The 22497-nt window shown below is 41.6% G+C and overlaps 1 protein-coding gene across 1 annotated transcript; it reads left to right on the forward strand.

The window, feature by feature from the left end:
* LOC308095127 (uncharacterized protein) lies at positions 1–19037 on the forward strand. The gene is made up of 8 exons (XM_080442071.1): positions 1–734; positions 1604–1716; positions 2420–2528; positions 2853–4049; positions 10066–10440; positions 12279–12421; positions 12524–12632; positions 16667–19037. The coding sequence occupies exons 1-8, from the start codon at positions 431–433 to the stop codon at positions 17854–17856; spliced, it is 3540 nt and encodes a 1179-aa protein (XP_080298197.1). The 5' UTR covers positions 1–430; the 3' UTR covers positions 17857–19037.
* Positions 19038–22497: the final 3460 nt, after the last annotated feature.

A 22497-nucleotide genomic window follows, 5' to 3' on the forward strand; every position in this document is an offset into this window, starting at 1 on the left:
CTTACAGGAAGTGTTACTATCTAGGATCGGAATAAGAAATGCGCTTCACCACCAAGGAAAACATAATAACTGTCTCTTTTTTTATTCATGCTTTAGGCCTGCTTTACGTTCTCAGTGAGCGATGAATATATTTCTAACCACATCCTCTATACGATGGCTGTGATTACGAGTCGAATTCCATACACAACTTTATTATCTCTCTAGCTAACCTTTACTAGCGTCTTAGCCTGGGGATCTGACGAAAGTAAAGATCTGATCCTTCCGAGCGTAGCTTACGTAAAAAATAAAATAAATAACAAACTTAATCGGCGACACAAAAAGACCAACTGCATACAGTACATCGGTATTTTCGCCGCGAATCGGGTGCTTTGCACATTATTAATTTATAACCAACGGAAAGTAGCAGACGACGGTCAAAGCGCAGACAGACATGATGTCCGAAGCCGTCGTAACGTTTCAATCGCAGCTCTCTGGCGTCATGGAAACCGTATTCAAGGCTGCCATGTACGAGATCACCCGGCTGGTGGAGGACAGCTTCCTAGAGGAGGTGACGCGGAGCAGAGAGCAGGTCGAGACCCTGAAGAGGAGGCTCAAACAGTCGGAGAGTCGGCGCAAGGAGAGGCTGCGAGGAGACAGTGGTGACCGGACGGCGGCGGGTAGATGTGTTGACTGTGGGAGAGTGGGCGCGGTGTCGACGGGTGAAGAAGGAGGTGAAATATCAGACCTACAGACAGGTGAGTCTCAAATGTGTTTCACTCTTTTTGTTTCTCGCTCTACACATGAGTCAAACGGGACATGCCGAGAACTAGCCGCAAGCAACTCTTAGATTCATTTTTTAAAGCCCATACATCCAAACAGAAAAGTCCTATCTGATTGTATTAAACGATGTGAAACGCACCAACATTGCAGCTGTACGGGAAGCTTGAATTATCCTTTTTTCTATCTGCAAAGTTTTTGTTTCTTGAAAATCCACCATAGACATGCTAGGAGCTACTTTCTGTCAATAAATTCTGTGCAGGTGATTATTTTTCTAAGTGTTGGCATTTGGAAGCGCTCGTTGGAAATCACTCAAAAGTCCTACCTGTTTCTAAATTTCACACAATGCAGCAGAACGTTGCGTTATTGAAAACAAGGGCTTCTAAACTCCCAACGCTTATGGGGGAAAAAAAAATCACCTGCACGGAATTTATTGACAGAAAGTAGGTAGCTCATAACATGTCTACGGTGTATTTTTATGAAACAAAAACTTTGCATATAGAAAAAGGATCCGTTTGGATGTGTGGGCTGTTCAGGGTTTGTATTGCAACTCTAGATGCCAGATATTAAAATCAGAATCTAAGAGTTGCTTGCCGCTAGCCGAGAACTCTGTTTCTTTTGCTTTTCCTAAAGTTATTCGTGACTGTCAATTCAAACACACACACACACACACACACACACACACACACACACACATACACATACACACACACATACATACACATACACATACACACACACGAAAGGTAGTGGGATAATGAAGAAGTCCTATTTCATTTATATTAGTTAAAATGTTCCTCTTCTGTAACTAAATCCAATGGCACATTCTTACTGTTTGCCCATACAGATCATAGGGACCATAAACTGAAACAGGAGGGAGTTGTCAAGGAGATTCACAGCTGTCGGGGCATTGCCAGAGAGATGGAAGAACTAGGATCGAACACCAACAGTTCTGTGAAGGTATCTCAGGGGCGAACGTCCTTTTCCCGTGTTGTTGAAGTGCAAGGGGCGGGGTGGGGAGAGAGTCAGCGCACCGAAGTCAAGGCTGTGTTGTTGACGGACAACGGATGCACGCTTATGAGAAACAACAAAAATAAAACCTGGCAAAACAGTTGCGTGCATTAGCACAAGATGAGGATAAAGGAAACATTCAGTCTAAATGTCCAGTTTGCTAATTCACAAGTACTACTACTACTTTTGTATTTGAAACTTTACATTTCTCTAAATATTATAAACTTTCAGGACAGCCTAAGTACAAATATAATTTATGAATAGGCTACTTTAGGCTACAGTGAAGTCGGACTGAATAATGACTGAAACGTTTTTTCTCTCTCTCTTGGTGTGGGGATTATCTGCCACAGTAGTTGTGAATTAGCAAACTGGACATTTAGACTGAATGTTTCCTTTATCCTCATCTTGCGCTAATGCAATTGCACGCAACTGTTTTGCCAGGTTTTATTTTTGTTGTTTCTCATAAGCGTGCATCCGTTGTCCGTCAACAACACAGTAGTCTGTGCCTTGACTTCAGACTGTATCATATCATGATGACTCATGTCGGATAAATGTACAGCATATGTTTTTCCTGAGTGTGTAGGGTTTAATTGACATTTACTTTATCTTTGTATGACTATATTAAAAAAAATGTGTCTGTTTTGTCTGTTAGTCCCCAGGCATAGGGAATGAAAAGCTGAACAGACTGCTCAAGGAGGAGGTGCTGAACATCACATCAGACAGCACTGAGCTTCAAGGGAAATGGGGTGTTAATTTGGATGGTCAGTTTCACCAGGCCTCATGCTAAATACACATGATACACCAGTTATTGTGAAAATACTTATTCCTAAGAAGTAAATTTTTCATTAATCATAACAAACATCACTTAATTACTACGTTTGTACAAAGCATCTACTGACAACCGTATACAACCCCACTAATGGATACTTAATAGGATGATGCCCATTCTAAATTGACAGCTTGAGAGGAATTCCTGAGCATGTACAGTACCTGACCACAGATTGCATTATGTGAATGATTTATGTGTGTTCCGGTGCTACAGCGACTGTATTTGTAACGGAAAATGTATTTCTCTCATTGGCCAGGAGAAGAGGAGTCAAATCTCTCTGGGCCTAGTACAGGCCTCAACAACCATGAGATTCAACAGTGCCAAGATGAATGGGATACTGGCCTCGATCAGAGGCCAGATCCAAGTCTAGAGGGCGATGCAACAGACCCATCCGAACCTCTTTACCGGAGCCGATGTGGCATGGAAGACCTGGGTGGCTTTGACAAGACTGGGTATGGAGGTGGCCATATGTTTGATATGAGCAGCCTGGAGGGATTACAAGAGTCACCACCACGCCTAGCCGAGGAGCTGACTTACATGGGCCACTATCAGGGAGATTTGGGGCCATCTGATGGTACTGTGCATAGGTCTCATCAGCCTGGTCCCAACCGGAGTAGAAGGGGTGCATTGGGTTCACCTGTGGATCCACCCTCAAGGGCCAACATGGATGTGGATAGAGAGTTCAGTTGTCTGTTAATCAATGAGGAAGGGTACCTTCAGGATCCAAGTGTCTTGTACCCTGAACATATGTCAGGTGAAACAGTCAGTAGGGCGAGCCTGCGTGGGCAAGGTGGTCACATTGGAGACCATTCTCTACAAAATACAGATGTATATAATCCTTCAGATACATACAGTCTTACTCTAAACCTGGAAGAAAGGTTACAGCAACAGACAGGAGCAAGAGGTGGTAGGAGGCACAACTGTAACCAGTGCTCCATGTCCTTCTCTGATTCTGCATCCCTCAAAGCCCACAAACATACACATAAAGCTGGGCAGGGGCCACCATTCTCCTGCAACCAGTGTGGGAAGACATTCACCCAAGCCTGTAACCTCAAAGTCCACCAAAGGATTCACTCTGGGCAGGGGCTTCACCTCTGTAGCCACTGTGGAAAGGGTTTCCCTTCCTTCTCTGATTTGAAGACGCACAAATGTAGCCAAACAGGTGATAAACCTTACTGTTGCAGTGTATGTGGGAACAAGTTCAGCCGTCTGTGGAATCTGAAATTGCACAGGCGTATCCACACACAGGAGAAACCTCATCAGTGCACAATGTGCGATAAAAGCTTCACGAGAGCAGACATATTGAAGGTTCACCAACGCACCCACACAGGGGAGAGACCATACTGTTGCACTATCTGTGGCCTTAGTTTCAAACGTCTGGATCATTTGAAATCACATCAGCGCAAGCACAGGCCCGTCTGTAAACCTGAAGAGGGTTGGGGTGAAATTGGGCTCAATTAATTTAAATTTGATGTTTGGGTTTACTATATTATGGGTCATTGCTCTTCTTTATAAATATCATGACAACATTGAAAGTCAAAAATGTGTTTCTGAATGAGCTTATGTTTAGTTTGCATTGTTTTCAATGAATACGCTATTGCCTTCAGTATGAAGGTCTGAAATATGTAGAATACGTAACGTAAAAACGTAGGGTATGTTTTTGTATTTGCGTTTAGGGCATGTGTTTGTACAAATGACACTAGCTACATTTGTTACCGAAAATAAGGTACTTGACTGAGTGACATTATCAGCAGTGTAATTATCCCAGTTTTAAAATAAAACAATTGAGTTTGATTATTCCTATTGTGTTTTTTTTATGGGGACATAAAACAGCAGTCTGTGCATTGTCTTATTGTCATTGGCAAGGATTAACCTTGGTGTCCCTAGTTAAATCTATAAGCTCAACACATTGCAATGTGACACTATGAACTTGTAGATCTGTATTTTTGTCATATAATGGTGTCAAGCTTAATTGGTTAAAATAACTTTATAAGACATTTTTAAGACCAAAACAGAGTGCTGCAGCTTGTGTCCTGGAATTCAGTCTAGAACGCTTCACCGGTGCGTTTTTTCTACACGCCGTTTGGTGCCACCCCAAGGTTGGTGCCCTGTGCTTCAGCACCTCAAGCCCGTTGAATAAGCTACCACTGGGTGCTATATCAAGCAATACCATGTCAAATTAAATAGAGGTATTCACACTTTAAATAGCTCCTGTTAGAAGGCTTTGTATTTACTGGTGTAATAGTCTCGTGTAGCCAGACAACTATTCCACAATCTCTGAATGCTATATAGAGTGGAACTACAACTCCCGAAATCCGAGAGAGGAAACTGGCACTTCCGTTCACGAAAATATATTTTAAAATATCTTTACATTTTACTTTTTAATTTCCATTTCTGCTAAGCAACAGTCTGGCCACGCGAGACTACTGGTGTAACAACCAGGCTCTTTCTCAGACGTCAGAAGGGATGATCCTTGGAGCTTGAAACACTACTTACAGCCTAACAGGAGCTATTTGGTGTGTAGATGTCTATAGTACATTTTATAGTAAAGGTTTAAAAATAATATTATTATAATGTATTAGAAAATGTATATCCACCACATACTGTACCTTACATACTCGTAAAAAAAGAAAGAAAATAAATATACTTCATAGCTCCACAGGGCATTGGTTTATTTTGATTGTGAAGAGGGGTTTAGAGGGGCACAATATGACAATAGAAAATCAATTACTAAACTAAACGTTAATACTCCAGGCGGGGAGGGGGATTTTTGTTGCTGCACATACTCTTATGGGCTGGGACGGCACCTATCAGCAGAGATTGTTAAATTTGGTGGAGCCGCTACATCCTCCTGGTGGGATCACTGGCAGTGGCAGGTGAGTCAGTCGGGTACCACAGCAGTGCTAAGGAAGAGAGAATAATTCATTGGCTTAATGTCTAAATTGGGACAACAAGAATTGGCTACTCTCTAAAAAAGAAATGCAGCAGAGAGGACTAACCTATGTAGATATTACCAAAGAAAGAATTGATTGATTAGTCAATCAACCAATTGATACATTTTATGTTGAGCAAACAGCATGCAAAAAGCAGATTAAAACAAAACAAGAATAACAATAAAATATAATGATTAATAACCCAATAAACTCAATGCCAAATTCTCATAAGCAACACAAATTATATTACATGATCATTCTCAACAACTAATCAGTCAACTCGTACATGTTTTTTACATGTAAAACTCATACTCTCTCTCATGTAAAACTCATAACTCTATCTCTCTCTCACACACACACACACACACGCCCGTGTGTGTGTGTGTGTGCGCACGCGCGCGTGTGTGTTTGTGTGTCAATCACACAAAAATATTGTACTTGTAAATAATCACTTCAACAACTTCTCTTACTTCAGCGTCCGTTATGAGGAAATTAATGGTTTGTTTAGGTTAGTGACTCTTATTAGAGTCAGGGGATATTAGAAAAATCTGGGAATAAATTCCTTACTAAGACATTTCTTCACCAATGTGTCCGTAAAGGTGTCTAGTAACACATCTCACAAAGACTGAACTTCAGTTTCCCTATGGGAGTCTGTGACAGCTGTTGAAAGTTGGGGTACCCTTAACATTATGCAGGAAAAAAAATGCAAAATTTAATTCTGCTTTATGTAGCATGTGAGGGGTCAAACTAGGGTTTTTTTCATGATTCTGAATCCATTGCAAGCATTTGTTTTGCACAAAAAACACTCCTTGGGTTAAAACAGCCATAGACACTTTTCCAGGTCATTACAAACCATTGTTTGTGTAAAAAAAAGAGAATCGTTCAAATGGTGATACAAGTGTGAAATTTGGTACAAATCATCGTTGGAGGTCACTCTTCGATTTACGAAACCGGGCCACTCGTAAATCAAAGATGCCGGCCATTTATTTCAAGATGGACGCCAAAATTAGACTGATTTTGCATTTCAACATATCTTTGCCTATACTTTTGTGAGGTTAATCACCAAATCACAAAAATGGCACTCCCATTGTATGTTTTTGAACATTTTCAAACACGAGTTACCATTTATAACCACCAAAATTAAACATTTCAAAAACATGCCATACAACTGTGCATGCTCACAGACAAACTCAGGGATTAAAGCAAAAGAAAATCTCATGTATTAAATGTTTTCCCCATCTGGTTCTGTTTTCTGTGTCTTCCTCTGTGACTCCTGCATGTCCTCTCTCCCCTCATCCTTAAACCGCCTCTTTGGCCTTCCTCTTCTCCTCTTACCTGGCAGCTACATTTTCAGCATCCTTCTCCTAATGTGCCTCTCATCTCTCCTTTTCACATGTCAAAACCATCTTAACCTCGTCCTCGCCTCTTTTGCGTTATCCAAAAACCTTCTAACCTGGGCTGATCCTCTAATTTAGTCATTTCTGATGTCCTTCCTTCCCTCTCCTAATGAGAATCATAGCCACCTCTAGCTGTGCCGCCTGTCTTTTCATCAGTGCGACCATTGCCAAGCCGTACAGCATGGCTGATCTCACTACCCTCTTATACATTCCCTCTCACTGGTGACCTTCTGTCACAAATAACTCTTGACATTTTCCTCCATCCATTCCCTCAAAGTATGCTTTCAATGTTCTCAACACACTGTCTCCGCCGGCTAGAACATTTCCATCTCTGTCTCTTATCACCTTAACATGTTGCACATCCTTCAAAACCCATTATTTTTGTCTAACCATCCGGTGCAGATCATTTTCTCCCTTCTTGGTGTCCAATTTCTCATTTTCTTTACCTAGCCTTTGCCACCTCTCTCTTAATTACCCTAACTCCTCATCTCCTTGTACTCCTGCCTACTTTCTTCATCTCTCTGGGTGCCTTTCTTATCTCCTCCCTGAGCTCCACACAGCATAGAGCACCAAAGTCTGAAGTCACTGCCGCTAGAGGTGTTCCGTACCAGCTGTTCCGCTGGTTCGTGGCTTTGTTTTTTGTGTTGAAATCCCCATTGGAGAATCTTAGATCACGTCATATAAGAACTGTGCTCCAAAAATAAACACACCACTCCGGCATTTCTGTCAGGGGGGTGGCTCTGCATTGTTTATGATATTGATTTATATTTGATGCAGCCGATTTCTGGTGAAAATGGAATTAATTCTGCCTTAAAACTAAAAGTCTTAAGAACTACACTTCCGGAGCTGAAATCGCTGCAGCAGCTGCGTTCATGGGAAATGTAGTCTTTGGGCCGTTTGACTAGTTTCTAGCGTTTATTGTGTTAATCTTTGGGTAAATGTGTACATTTCCACCTTCAGTCGATGCTTCATATCCATTCCATATGAGTAAAGTACCAATAACATCAACTCTCAGTACTTAACATAGGACTCAAGCCGTGCTACTCATACGCTGAGCTGATGGTGCCCATATGACCTTATGGTCGAAAGGCGAGAGCGCCACCAACTGAGCTATGACACATGCTCTTGCTCATGCTCATCACTCTGTTTTACCTTCTTTCTCCTCTCCATGGTTAAACCCCCTCCAAAACTCATGGCCTTGCCCATTGAGATTAATAATCTCTTTTAGAAGGGAGACCTGGGCTACAACAATAGCTTTAATGGTGAAATGTTTCCTAAAATGTGCAAGAAATATAGATATGACTTCTTGATTTGGCGGCCATCTTGAAAAATTATGCCATATTGGATTTTTGGGGAAAAAAAGGAAAATAAAACGCATATGCAATGAGCTGGAAAGGTGGGCTTAGACGATTTTCTGCCAAGGAGTGGTTTTGGTGCAAAGGATAATTCCTTTTAACAGGACGTCCATGAAAGTCCTTGCGGGTTTCCAATGAGGGCCTGTGAGCAATTAGGGGTTAAGAGTCTTGCTCAGGGACAAATTTCATTTAATTGACACATGACGCGTGACCTGGAATCGTACCTGGGGCAATCAGGGCCTCTGGCTCCCTAGGCGGGCTCACTAACCACTCAGCTATGGCCGCCCCCTATGCAATGGATTCAGAAATCAGAATCATGAAAAAAGCCTAGTTTGACCGCTCAAATGCTCAAAATAACATTTTGTAAATGTTTTCCGCATAAGGTGGGTACCCCAACTTTCAGCAGCTGTCACAGATTTCCCTAGGGAAATTGAATTGCAGTCTTTGTGAGATGTGTTTCTAGACACACACTTTACAAACACTACATTGGTGAACACATTTCTTGGTAAGGAATTTATTCCCAGATTGGAAATTTTTCTGATAATATTCCCTGACTATTAAAGAACGCTTATCAAACTTTCGGTGCAGCCCATAGGTTTCCCTTCACCAAAGGCGTTTTGACACTGTTCGACCTGCGGTGCGAAGGCCACCGTACTGCGTTCAGCGTTGCCATGTCCGCTTATTATAAGAGACTTTGGGCTTGTTTTTCTGTAAAGTCGCATGTTGCGGGTTGCGTTTCTTTGGGCTTGTTTCTGTGAAAGTGTAGTTGCTTATTTGGGCTCATTTCCTAAAGTTGTTTAAACCAGTGCTTCTCAAACATTTTCATGTCAAGGACCCCCAAATTGATATGTATTTGTAGATGTCACACCCAACCTTTTGAAAATATGTTGTGCCAGGGTCAGGGACCCCCCCCCCCCCCCATATAAGATTTTCATTTTGTGGTTTTCAAAATATTCCTAACTTTTCACTTTTTTTCAAGATTTTTCTTTGAAAATAGCAGATGTAGTGCTCATGTGGCCTATAGTCGCTACTTTTGGGCTTATTTTCATAGACCAGCTTGCTTATCTCCCTCGCAGAATCTGGCAACACTGGCTGCGTTGACAGTGACGTCACGATCGAAACAAACCAAGCTCGCTCGGGTCAATGTAATGATACATAAAGCATTTTAACAGTGGAGAAAACAATATATAGTCGTGAGAAACAAAAACACAATTCTGCAAACATCGCCATTATGCCGAGTTTTTTTATTTCAGCTCATAAGAGTTCTGTTCTGGCTTCCTCCTCGATAGATGGTAGAGCCTAGGTAAGCTAACGTTACCTTGCTAATGCTAAGAATGGCTGTGGCAACAACATAGCTGATTCCGAAGAATCAACAGATTTTACCCCTTTAGTGGAAAGCAGTGCTTCCCTTAACATTGAGTCTGTATATTTGAGTTTGTATATTTGTCTGTCATTACATGTTTCGATGAATTGAATACACAGGACCCCAATGGAAGCTAGCCATAGTGCTTTCTTGCGTTTAATCCTTTTAGCATCCTTTGATATAGAACTGTACTTTCTGTGCTTTTTTTTTGCAAACTAAAAAAAGTATTCAATCAATCTTCTTTCTGTTCTTTCTTAAAGCCTGCACCATCCATCCCCTGCGAGCCTAGACATGGACTGCACTGTTGCAATGATGTGCAAGAAGCTACATAACCTGAGCTTGCAGTTCCGAAGGCTCGTATCTGCAATATAAACAAGGACTGGAATTGAACACGAACACGCACAGATACACGCATCTTGAGTCAAAGCTTGTTTTGAAGGAGTGGACTGGATTCCCATAGCCATACAAGTAGCAGCATATCCCATCATGTCTGATCTGGACACCCTCATCCTCATGTTCCAGACGCAACTCTCAGATGTCATGGAGACAGTCCTAAAGACAGCCATGCATGAGGTCACCAGGTTGGTGGAGAATGGATTCGTGGAGGAGGTGAGGCGTCGGAACCAGGACGTGGAGACACTCAGAACACAGCTGCAGTGGGCAGAGGAGAAGCTGAGTGAGGCTGATGAAGGGGAGATGGGCAGACAGAATGTGAGGTGTGTTGACTGTGGCAAGGCGGTGTGCTCGGAAGGGACCAGTGATGCTGCTGAGGAGAGTGGTACGGAACTAGAGTATGGTAAGAACAAAGTAGGCAAAGAAATGATAGAGCCTAATTAAAATGACCTAATCAGCCTCACTATACTGTTAAATCCTGAGTGTTCATTTAACCTTGAGAGTGTACAAATTGACCCATAAGTGTAAATGGGTTTCCCTATTTTCCGTTTGTACACTTTCTGAGTTACAAATGGATAAATGAACACTGAGGACTTTGCTGTGTATTCTGTATTATGTAGTCCTCCTCTGTGTGGGGTCTAGGGATCCCAGGTGATATTATGCACAATAATAATATACATTGCACAAAACAAACACATACTTAACTAGAAAATTTGCTCCTCGGAGCACAAGTCTCCGCCAGCAGACTATAGCAATTATATTATCATATTTCTTCTACTTTTTCTTCCAGAGATTGTAGCAATCTTTGCTGTGTCATATTGTCAGCATTCATGGCTAGTCTTCGTCTTTTGTCATTTAGCGATTTTTTGTCTCTGATTAATTTCATTCTTTCTTTATGATTCTTAGCTCTGTTTAATTGAAGCAATGCTCTGTTTACATTGAAGCAATCTATCATATGGGAGTCGTCATAATTGACTGGTTTGTTCAAATACTTGTCTGTCTTCTTCATCTTCATTGTCTTGAACAGTTTCAGCAGTTGATTGGTGTGTTTGATCAGCTTTGGCCTTCTGCGCCTTTGTTTGACCAATGTTAGGTGTTCTCAGAGGGACACACACACGCACGGACGGGTGATTTGGACTAGAAGATACTGTTCCAATCAAGACTGATTGATCCTGTCTTACCTCGCTTCAAAAACGTAAACGGTTTTTTGAAGTGACACACCTATTTATAGAATTGTATTTCGTCATGCATTCCTCTAGCCAATCAAAGGCATTGGTGTCAACATATTAATACGTATTAAGATTTCGGTCTTGTTGTGGGATCAATTCAACTCTAGTCCTCTTCTGTGTTACTGTTGTAGATGAGTATGCTTTCTTAGCTTTGGCCTTCTGCGCCTTTGCTTGACCAATGTCAGGTGTTCTCAAAGGGACACACACACGCACAGACGGGTGATTTGGACTAGAAGATACTGTTCCAATCAAGACTGATTGATCCTGTCTTACCTCGCTTCAAAAACGTAAACGGCTTTTTGAAGTGACACACCTTTTTATTATAGGATTGTATTTCGTCATGCGTCCCTCTAGCCAATCAGAGACATTGATGTCAACATATTGACACGTATTAAGAGTTCGGCTTTGTTGTGGGATCATTTCAACTCTAGTCCTCTTCTACGTTACAATTGTAGATGAGTATGCTTTCTTAGCTTTGGCCTTCTGCGCCTTTGCTTGACCAATGTTAGGTGTTCTCAGAGGGAAACACACACGCACAGACGGGTGACTTGGACTTACTGAAGGTACTGTTCCAATCAAGTCTGATTGATCCTGTTTTACCTCACTTCAAAAAGTAGAAGCTTTTTGAAGTGACACACCTATTTATAGAATTTTATTTCGTCACGCGTCCCTCTAGCCAATCAGAGGCATTGGTGTCAACAAATTGACACGTGTCACGTGGAGCTTGCCCAATGTTAGCTTGGCTAACAATGTTTGCTCACACAAAGCGAAAACATATTCTCCACCTTCGGCGGAGACAATTATTAAATGTGGTTGCTCATAATAATGTGGTTATCTGGAGGTTATGGTCTTTCCGTAAGTAAAGCACAGTTGTTCAGGCAAACAGCTACACTGGGTAGCACAACAAAGAGCTATGTTGTGAAGAATAATTTGCTTAATAATACTCGCCAAAAATGCAGAAAACCATGTGGATTCAGTAGCTTTAATGTTACTTTTGTAATTGCTTGTCTAGGTGTCTTGATGGGATGTGGCATGAAACAAGAGGATGACGTCATGGAACTGTGCACAAGAATCCATGGACAGGAAGTGGTGTCAGAGTTGGCACAAGAAGCTGACGTGCCTGTGCTCATTCTCAGCCCTGTGAGGGAATCAGTGGTTGGTGACACATTTGAAATATTATATCAAAATAAATTAGTTTAAAAAAAGTTAAAGAAAAAACATTCACAGATTTGATGATTTGTCCTCTATGCTGTACAGACAACAGAACAAGATGATGTGAGGCCAGTGGTGGATGTGAAGAAAGAGGAAGTCAATGAGCCATCGTGTTATGCAGAGCACTCTGGAGACTGGGCTGTTGGCCATGATGGTTAGTACTTGCATCATTACAGTACAGTATGTATAACTGTGCAGTTACATACAAATTAGGTTCACATGTACTGCACAACACAAAGCTAGTGAAATGTTTAGTCCAAGACATAGACTAAAGGTACACACACACACACACACACACACACACACACACACACACACACACACACACACACACACACACTTTCATAACTGTAAAAACTCTGTTGCTGTCTAGCAACAGATATTCAAGTATGTAATGATTCAACATATAGTGGCAAGGACTTACTGACACACCTACTCTAGACCACTTCATTACTAGCTAGGGCTTGGTATTGAAAATTGATATTTACAAAATAAATTGCTTCGATACTATTGGGTATTGAAAATTGTTGTCCAATGGCTAAATAGTTAATTTCTTCAGCATAAGTGATCTAATCATCCTACTTGTTCTAAGACCTGCCAATCTATTGTCACATGTCTGAAAGGCAGGAAAAACAAATTACTCAGGGGAGGGCGGAGCTCATGTGTTGTCTTTTACTGTGGGCATCATCATCATGTCACTAAGGAACAATGTCTCAAAAAAATAGCAGCCAGGTATTGATTAATCTCACACAAATTGGTGCCAACAGCGGGCGGTGCAATCTATTTCAAATGGACAATATCTTTGAAGACCGGCAACACAATGATTTCAGTGAAACATTTGTGCATAAATGTAAGAGCTGAGATTTGCGCCACGTTTGACTCTTTTTAAGATGAGATGGTGGACCAGAGCTAGCAAGGCCTCCCCTCACCTTCCAGTACAGCTACACAGCCTACATAATCCCCATCACCAATCTCCCTCATATTGCTGTCACTCAGGAGCAAGCTTGTCCGTTACCTAAGAAAGTAGACATGTTGATTATTTTTGAAGAAACACTCAGTGAATCCTCTGTAAGATTTAAGGAGGTGGATCACCTGCAGCTGGTGAAAGAGGAGGAAATCAAACATCATACACATCATAATTCAATGGCGCAAGTTCTTGCAGGCATTTGCAAGGAAAGGTGCGACATTTAATTAAACTTGTATATTTGATACTGTAAAAGGAGCTAAATTGTAAACATTTGTACACCCATGCACGTATTGTTCAGTACCTTTTTTTGCCGGTAATATACTGGCACTGTTGTGAAAACACGGTTTATGTGTCATGTCCATCCATCCATCCATCTTCAACCGCTTATCCGGAGTTGGGTCGCGGGCCAACAGTTCCAGCAGAGAGCTCCAGCCTTCCCTCTCCTGAGCAACATTAGCCACTTCCTCCTGGGGGATCCCGAGGCGTTCCCAGGCCAGTGTGGAGATGCAATCCCCCCATCTGGTCCTGGGTCTGCCCCGGGTTCTCTTCCCAGTGTTATGTGTCATGTGTGCCTGATATATACCACTTTCAATAGTGTTACGCTTTCTTCCCATATCTATACACTGTGCATTGATCATTATATTGGTCTCATCCTTTCAGAACATGCTAAACAAGCCATACTCTCATCATCTACACGGCCAGACAACAGTTAGCAGAGTCAGACAGTCACCAGAGTCAGCTGATACCTTAACCTTACTAACCTTAATTCAATTTGCCCAATACATAACCGATGATACATGGATTGACTGCTTCACCATTCTGTGTGGAAAAAAAGCTAATGCGAACTTGAGGTGTGCCATTTCTCAGCAAAGAAGACCAGTTGCAGGTGACGGGGCGACAATTTGTCCAAATAGTGGTAGACTCCATGAGGGAGCATTGCATAAATCCAACCAGGAGGCAGTGTGCCCAGATAGCACAAGCCAAAGCAAGGCAGTCCTCCAAAAGCTTTGCTGATCCTGACACATGAGGGGGAGATTCTGGGCTGTGGATTTCTCACTTTGAACACAGATTAAAACACGGGTTGAGAACCTCGACAGCCACAATACACTTGCAGGACTCCGAAAGCTCAAAAGAAAGCACACTGAAGAAAATGGTGCCAAATTGACCTCAGCCAGAATGGACAGCTACGGCTGTGTGAAGTGGCGACCACAAGAGCTACTGGAGGGGAATACTCTGGAGTCCTTGGAGCATAAGAGGGCAGAAATGGTGAATATGTTCACTTTGGAGGGACCCAGGAGTCTATAAAGCCAATGTGGATGATTTCATGAAGATGACATCTGTTTTGAGATCAAACATAATGCGGGCCAGAAATTCAGCATGTGTTCCGACTTCCGTCTCATGGAGGAGGAAGATGGACACATCATATAAGAGGCTGCAGCCATCTTGATTATGATGGCTAACTTCTGTGAAAATGAAGAGGTCCCGCTTCTGGCTGATGTGAGTGGTTTCATGCATTAGATAAACAGTTTAAACTTTTCTGCGTTCAAGGAATACAGTGTAAGTCGCCAGAGTAATGACTGTCCAAACACGTTGCATGTTTGCACTAAAAAAAGATGACTAATTTACAGTAAATCCTTTTCATGAGGGGTTGATGAGTACAGACATTTCAGCATGTTGTCATCAACTGTGTATTTAATACACTGGCTTTCTTGGTAAAATTTTTAGTGCCATCCTGTGAAGTGTATGGTTAAATGTATGAGGAACAACTACAATCCTAATCTACTTTTGTGCTTTTGTGCAATGGCCGGGCACTGTTTACATGTGACCATGTGTTCATTGAAATATGACACAACTTCGGCCTGATCGGCCATATATATTGGAAATAAACAGACTGTTTTCCTGTTAATGGCTTTATTTTAACATTTTTGAGTTTTGTTTTACATTTTCTCCCAAAAGATTAAAGTCCTACTGTGTAATATCCAGTTTAGTAGTCTTTTTAGTGACACCTCTGGTAGTTCTGTTGTTAAGTGTCCGGGTAGCTCAGTTGGTAGAGCACTCGCCTTTGGATCACAAGGTTCTGGGTTCAATCTCAGGCACCGCCAACTCAGCGTATGAGTAGCCCGGCTTGGGTGCGGCAAGTTGTGTGCGGAGTACTGGGTAGGTGTTGTGCTCTACCCCAGCAACAGCAATCCATCTCTTGGCTGATGCTGACAACAAGCTTCTCAGATACATAATAAGTTATGGACGTTTGAATTTTGTTCATAAACCAAAATGTTTTCCATGGATTATTTGACTTTTCAAAGAAACAACCAGTGGTTTTAGAATGCAAAAAATAAATAACTATGATCATATTCAGTGTTATATTAGCCATCTCAAGCAAGTTTGCAGTCTCTGCAAATGTATTTGAATATTGTACTGAAATGGATGGAACTTAACTCTAAATCCATAGTACCCTTTGGAAAATGGTCTGCAATAATGTCAGGTATACCATCAGTTGTAGGCAATGGGCCTTACTCCCGCTATGGTCCTTAAATAAACTATAGTCATTAACTGTTTTCATAGTCGATCAACAATAACATTCAAATTTCAATAAAGTGGTAACATTAATTATACATCAAAACTATACATTACAGTAAACAATCACAATATTAAAATACCTGAAGGGGCACCTCACCATTTCCAACCGTATCTTCATATAATTAGTCCTAAAAAATCTCATTATATGAAAAAAGCTCATTATAAAATGGTAACCTTTCTGTCTACTCGCTGTGTCACAGGTGGGCTGTGGATTCCACCCTAATAGAAACTACAGAAGCCATTGTTATGCAGTAAATATCTTCAAAATCAAACAAATAATGGCATGCCTATATTAATGTTGAGACATTTTTGTTTGCTTAACAATATTTACTCAGGTTAAATTTGGCTGGGAGCAGGGATTTATTTTTATTTATTTTCTTTGTAGGCAGAGAAATTGTATTCAAAATCATCATACGTATAACAATTAACTCACTTCATGTTGAGTTAAAAAAACAGATAAATAAAAAAGGACAGTTCAGGTACCATTATCAAAGTGAAGGTATCAGCACTGGTATCAAAAGTTTCCAACAATACCAAGCCCTATTCGTTACATTTGGTTGCACAACATTCACCTTTATCCACGTAGTATAGCATCATAACATTAATTGCCATTAATATGGAGCATCTTCTCATTGATTCTATAGGCGGAGTTGGATCTGAATCCCACAGCATGAGCGAGTGGACTGAAGCACAACCAGAACAGACGCAGCAGAGCAGTGAGGAGTTATTGAGAACTATCATGAGACAGGACCCACAGACCCCCATTTCTCACAGTTGCACAGAAGACCAGGAGGAAACGCACTCTCTGTACACATGTATGGTTACAGAGCCCTCCGAGATCTCTCCTTTTGAGATAGACTCCACTCAAGTCACTTCGACTCTGAGACCAACTGGGCTGCCCCTGAGCCACACCCATGAAATGGGTAACAATTGTGAAACAGCCATGACCAGAGTCACACCCAAACAGATGGGCCACAACGCCACGACACCCATATCAGCCCGAGTAGGTCGAGATCATATTTCATCCTCAGATTCTCCTAGGGCAAGACAACATTTTAGTGATATGGGAACCGTAGTGATCAAGGATGAGATTATCGTGAATTCGGATGAAGGCGAGGAGATGGAAGAGACGGAGATGATGAGGCCAGGAATGGCACCTTCGTTTACAGTAAACCAGTACATGGGGGGACCAGAGGTTCACAAGCAGAACAAGATTTCCCATAAGCCCACAGTGACGGAAGTAATGAAACTGCATTCCAAAGTTGGTTCAAGTACAATGCTGAAAGCCACTGTACAACACCACCAAACAATAAAAAAACCTACTCACTCACTGGCCTCCAATACCAGTAGGACCGCGTCTTCCGATGTTCACTCTCGAGCTGCGAGCCTGAATCTCCACCACAGAACTCCCGCCACATCCAAAGGAGTTCCTCCGCTCCTATCCCTCCAAAGAGCCCAAGAGCCCAAACGACCCCTAACGCTTACGCGGACGTCCAGCATACCGTGGGTGAGCATCAAGACCCACCAGCAGTCTGCAAACTCCCAACACCTCCACACGCACTCAGGCTCTCACTCTCACTCACATCTACTGCGCTGCAGTCAGTGTGGGAAATGCTTTCCCCACCCCAGCAACCTCAAAGCCCACTTACAGACCCATACCGGGGAGAGGCCATTCTGCTGTTCCCTGTGCGGTCGCAGCTTCACCAAGCTGAGCAATCTCAAGGCCCATCGTCGCGTTCACACTGGGGAGAGACCCTACTGCTGCTTAGCCTGTGGCAAGCGCTTCACCCAAAAGTGTAACCTGAAACGACACCAAAGGATTCACCTAGAGTAGACGGCATTTAACGAAGATCTGTTATGTCTGATTCAAAACAAAAAGGACTATTTTGGACGTGGCACATGAATTATAGATTAGGAACGAAGAATGTTCCCTTTGTGTTATGACGAGTGGTTGATGTGGTGTTGCATCACAAATTGCTTCCAATATCCCTGTGTGACAGTGTGATTATTCTGATGAATCTCTATATTACAGAATGATGTGTATCTATTAACTGTAACCCATCAAGTGTTGTGGTGTTTTTCACACGTTTCAAAACACAGGGTGTTCTACAGCAGAGGTTCCCAAACCTTTTAGCTCGAGACCCAAAAGAGATGGTTGGTGTTTCCACGGGACCCAAACTAGTGAAAATAGCCGATCTACAAGCTCAAAACACGTGACGCGTTGTGAGCTTGTAGATCTGCTATTCTCACTACTTCTTACAAGTTTTTAAAAAACATTATTTATGACATTCTTTAGATTTTTGTATTTATTAATGAAATTCTTTCGAAAAATGTTTGAATTTGTTTTTAATTCATGAAAAAGTGTAAACAAAATGTGGAACATTTTTGGAAAATCTTATGAAATGATAATTTAAAATAAAATGTAGGGAAACAAAGTGATATTTACTTGCACAAGACAAATGGGTCCCGAAACAGTGTTCTGCAGTATGTACTGCAGCATCAAATTGTGATGCAGCAGCATCCAGATTTTGGTCAGTAAATGGAATTATATATTCTGTGAATATTTAAATTGCGTAGTTTCAGTGTTTGCAGTGGCCGGGTGCTTTAAAAGTTTCAAAGAAGCGTGTTGATCAAAGATCACTGACCAGGTGGCTCTGAAGGTAAAACCCTCCCTGTTTCTTTTTTTAACGGCATGGCTCTGTACAAGTCTAGCTGTCTATAAGAGGGGGTGTGGGTGTGGATAAATCATTTGCGGCTGATCGGTCCAGTGGTTTGTGAGATTAGCTAGAAACAGTCTTATAGCCAGCTTGCCTCTGAGAAGCCACGCCGTACAAGTTGAAAGTGAAATCCAAATACTGTTTCCATTATGTACATCTGCCCCTGGAATGAAAAACAACATAACATGTTGAACCATCACAGTTGATCCTCAATGCTATAATGAAAATTGGTATTGACATAATCATGAGTTGATGTAAAAAATATGAAAATACAAACATGAATAAAAAGCTTCAGTTGTGCCGTCTTCTGTTGACAATCTCTTCATAAAAGTTTTACATTCTCTCCGGCGGAGGTTATTGTGTGGGAGAAATATACAATGGCAAATTGAATATCCATATACTGTATACATCTATTTATGTAACGCCCAGGATTCAAACTCTGATCGCCTGCGCAGTACAGCCAAACAAATGTTATCCACTAGCTCAAAGGGTAATTTCCCTTGGCTGGGGGAGATGTTAGGCTTTTGGTAGTCGGAGTCTCAAGTTTACTATTACTATTTTCAAGAAGGTATATATAAAATCAACACAAGATAATAAAACAACGTATAATACAAATAAATCTTTAGCAGCAATAGTAAAAAAGTGAAAGTTGTTAATTGTGTATTATGTGTAAGTTTAGAACACTTCTAAGTAACCTCACGGTGTTCTACATTATGGAATATAGTGAAGACATATCAACTTACATTTTATGTGGTAACTCCAAAAAGTGTTAAAACAAATCACAAATTATGTAGTTTATTTACTTTACCCACCATTTGCCTTGATGACAGCTTTGCAAACTTTGGCATTCTCTCAACCAATTTCATGAGGTAGTCACCTGGAATGCTTTTCATTTAACAGACCTTCTTAATGTGTTTGCGCAAATCACTTGCTTGAGCCAAGAAACACGATTAATGCACATTAGGAAATACACCAGAGGGAATCTGTCATTTGGTCTCTTGACTCCAAATGTGAGATTTTTTATTCTAACCGGCAACCACTGTGTCATTGCGAGATTCAAGGTGAACAGATTATCTCTGCATGTGTGGTTCCTAACGGGAAGCATGGAGGAGGATGTTTGATGGTATGGGGTGCTTTGCTTGATACACTGTTAGCAATTTATTTTGAATTCAAGGCACACTTAACCAGCATGGCGACCACAGCATTCTGCAGGGATACCTACGCCATCCCGCATTTGGTTTGTGCTTAGTTGGAAATGTTTTAGTTTTTCAACAGGACAATGACCCAAACATAAATCCAGGCTGTGTAAGGGCTATTTGACCCGGACTAATATGGCCCCCACTCCTTTGGGGTCTTATTTTGTCACAGTACATTTGTACATAGGATAAATCTGTCCTCTGCATTTAACCATCCTATTAAAAGCAGTAGTTGGTGCAATTAATACAGTCCCCGGGGATAAAGTAAGGCCACACCGAGGATTGAACTCACAACCCCTGGCTTACATGACCAGTACCACTGAGCTATGCCGGCAATTGGACAATCACCCGATTTAAACCCAATTGAGATGTTTCGAGATTACTTGGACCACAAAGGGAAGGGAAAATAGGTGTGCACAAACTCTCCCACCTACTTTTTTGAGTATAGGTGTGTGCAAACCTTTGACTGGTCTTGTACTATACATAATTTACCAGCATACAATTATGTTGAAAAATAAACCGGAACTTCTTTATGTGGCCTCTTGGTGGCAGTCTATCACCTACCTACACCTACATACTGTACGAGAGGCATTAAGATGCCAAAGTACACTCTTAACATAAGAGAGAATTTAGACAAAAACACTTTGTTAGTGCTCCTGTTTATTATCACTGATGTTAGGGCCGATATTTCGTTTTTGTGCATGTAGTGGTCTGCAGCATGTTGGTCTGTGCCTGTTTGTGAGTGTGAGAATACGTTTCATGTTTGGTGTGTTGGTATCTCTAGTCTCAGAACAGTATGCAGGTGGTGCAACTGATAACATTTTTATCTTATTTTCAAGGTGAGAAAAGGAACTCTCTCTCTCTCCCTCTCTCTGTCTCTCTCCCCCCCTCTCTCTCTCTCTCTGTCTTTCTATATAGTATGTCTCTGTCTCTCTCTCTCCCTGTGTGTGTGTGTGTGTGTGTGTGTGTGTGTTTGTGTGTGTGTGTGTGTGTGTGTGTGTGTGTGTGTGTGTGTGTGTGTGTGTGTGTGTGTGTGTGTGTGTGTGTGTGTGTGTGTGTGTGTGTGTGTGTGTGTGTGTGTGTGTGTGTGTGTGTGTGTGTGTGTGTGTGTGTGTGAGAGAGAGAGAGAGAGAGAGAGAGAGAGAATGGATTTAAGGAATGTTTCTGTTACAGATGTTATCTTTCTCTCTTTTATGTTTGAAACCAATAACAGAGTTATCTATAGGGAAAGATTGAGAAATACCCACATATTCAAACCTTTAGCAGAGATGGCCATCTATGGATGGGAGGACTGTCTGTATTTGTCCCTATGTACTTTTAGGTGTGTAGCAGGAGACTGTTCATATTCAGTGCATCTATGTCTATGTGGGCCAACATGCATTTTCTTATGTGTGCTGTAGAGTGTACTACATAATGTGTGTGTGTGTGTGTGTGTGTGTGTGTGTGTGTGTGTGTGTGTGTGTGTGTGTGTGTGTGTGTTGTGTGTGTGTGTGTGTGTGTGTGTGTGTGTGTGTGTGTGTGTGTGTGTGTGTGTGTGTGTGTGTGTGTGTGTGTGTGTGTGTGTGTGTGTGTGTGTGTGTGTGTGTGTGTACACATGTGCGTGAGAAAGAGATTTGGACCTGTCCCTGGTCAATCTGTTTCTTTAGCATCCAGGGCTGTGGCACCAGAACTGGGCCACAAACATATTGTATAGTGTCTGCTCTATATTTCCAATCTGTGTGAATTTGTTTACATATGCATGTGTCTCTGTGTGCACATTTAAGTGTAACAGCCTACGTGTGGATCTTTCCCATCCGCACTTACTCTAATTGGGCTGCTGGGCTGTAATCGTTACCACTGCAGATGCTTAATTGCTCTTAAAAACAACACACCGCAAAGTGTTCTCGTTTCCCTCTACCTCTCTCTGGAGCCTTTTCATTAGCCTGCTTTTTGCCCTTCCTCCTGATTCTGGCTTTGGTGCTGGCAGAGGGAAGCCTGATTTGTACGTTGTCATATGAAGGTGTGATCTACAAGCTCACAAAGTGTGTTTCATGGATGCAACACGTTGCGAGCTTGTAGACTGGCTATTTGGCACGCGACAGCATCATACGACAGAGCATAATAATCTGCTGTTTTTTTCAGCATCAACAATTGACTTGGAAATGTGTGTTTGGTGCCCCTACTGTTTTTAATACATTTGAAATGGTTTGTGCAGCTGAGCAGTGAGTTTTCTTTCTTTCTTTTTGTCACAGTCTTTCGTTACAGATGCTGCTGTTTTCCTCAGCTGAGAAATAAAAGTAAAAATGAGAAAAGAGAGCAGATGAAAATGACTCGTCTATGGAGTAATACAAAATATCTCCATATATATTTCATCTTTGACTCCTGCATATTAGATACATAATTACAGTATCGACTGTGGCAGAGCAGTTAGTAAGCTAAAGAAATATATCTGATCAGGCATGGGAAAAAATAGCATTATTCTGAAACTATGCTTTAGAACATGTGTCTAATTTGTACTTTGTCTGGGCCGTTGTGTCTATGGTACTTGACATACCATCTCCAACGGTTTAATTCCAGAGGCTA

Source organism: Gymnoscopelus braueri (genome assembly GCF_963280865.1).
Source record: "Gymnoscopelus braueri genome assembly, chromosome: 2".
NCBI lineage: Eukaryota > Metazoa > Chordata > Actinopteri > Myctophiformes > Myctophidae > Gymnoscopelus > Gymnoscopelus braueri.

Coding starts and splice junctions, on each gene's coding strand:
- LOC308095127 (XM_080442071.1), top strand. CDS start 431: ATGATGTCCGAAGCCGTCGTAACGTTTCAATCGCAGCTCTCTGGCGTC. Junction 735..1,603: donor AATATCAGACCTACAGACAG/GTGAGTCTCAAA, acceptor TTGCCCATACAG/ATCATAGGGACCATAAACTG. Junction 2,529..2,852: donor ATGGGGTGTTAATTTGGATG/GTCAGTTTCACC, acceptor CTCATTGGCCAG/GAGAAGAGGAGTCAAATCTC.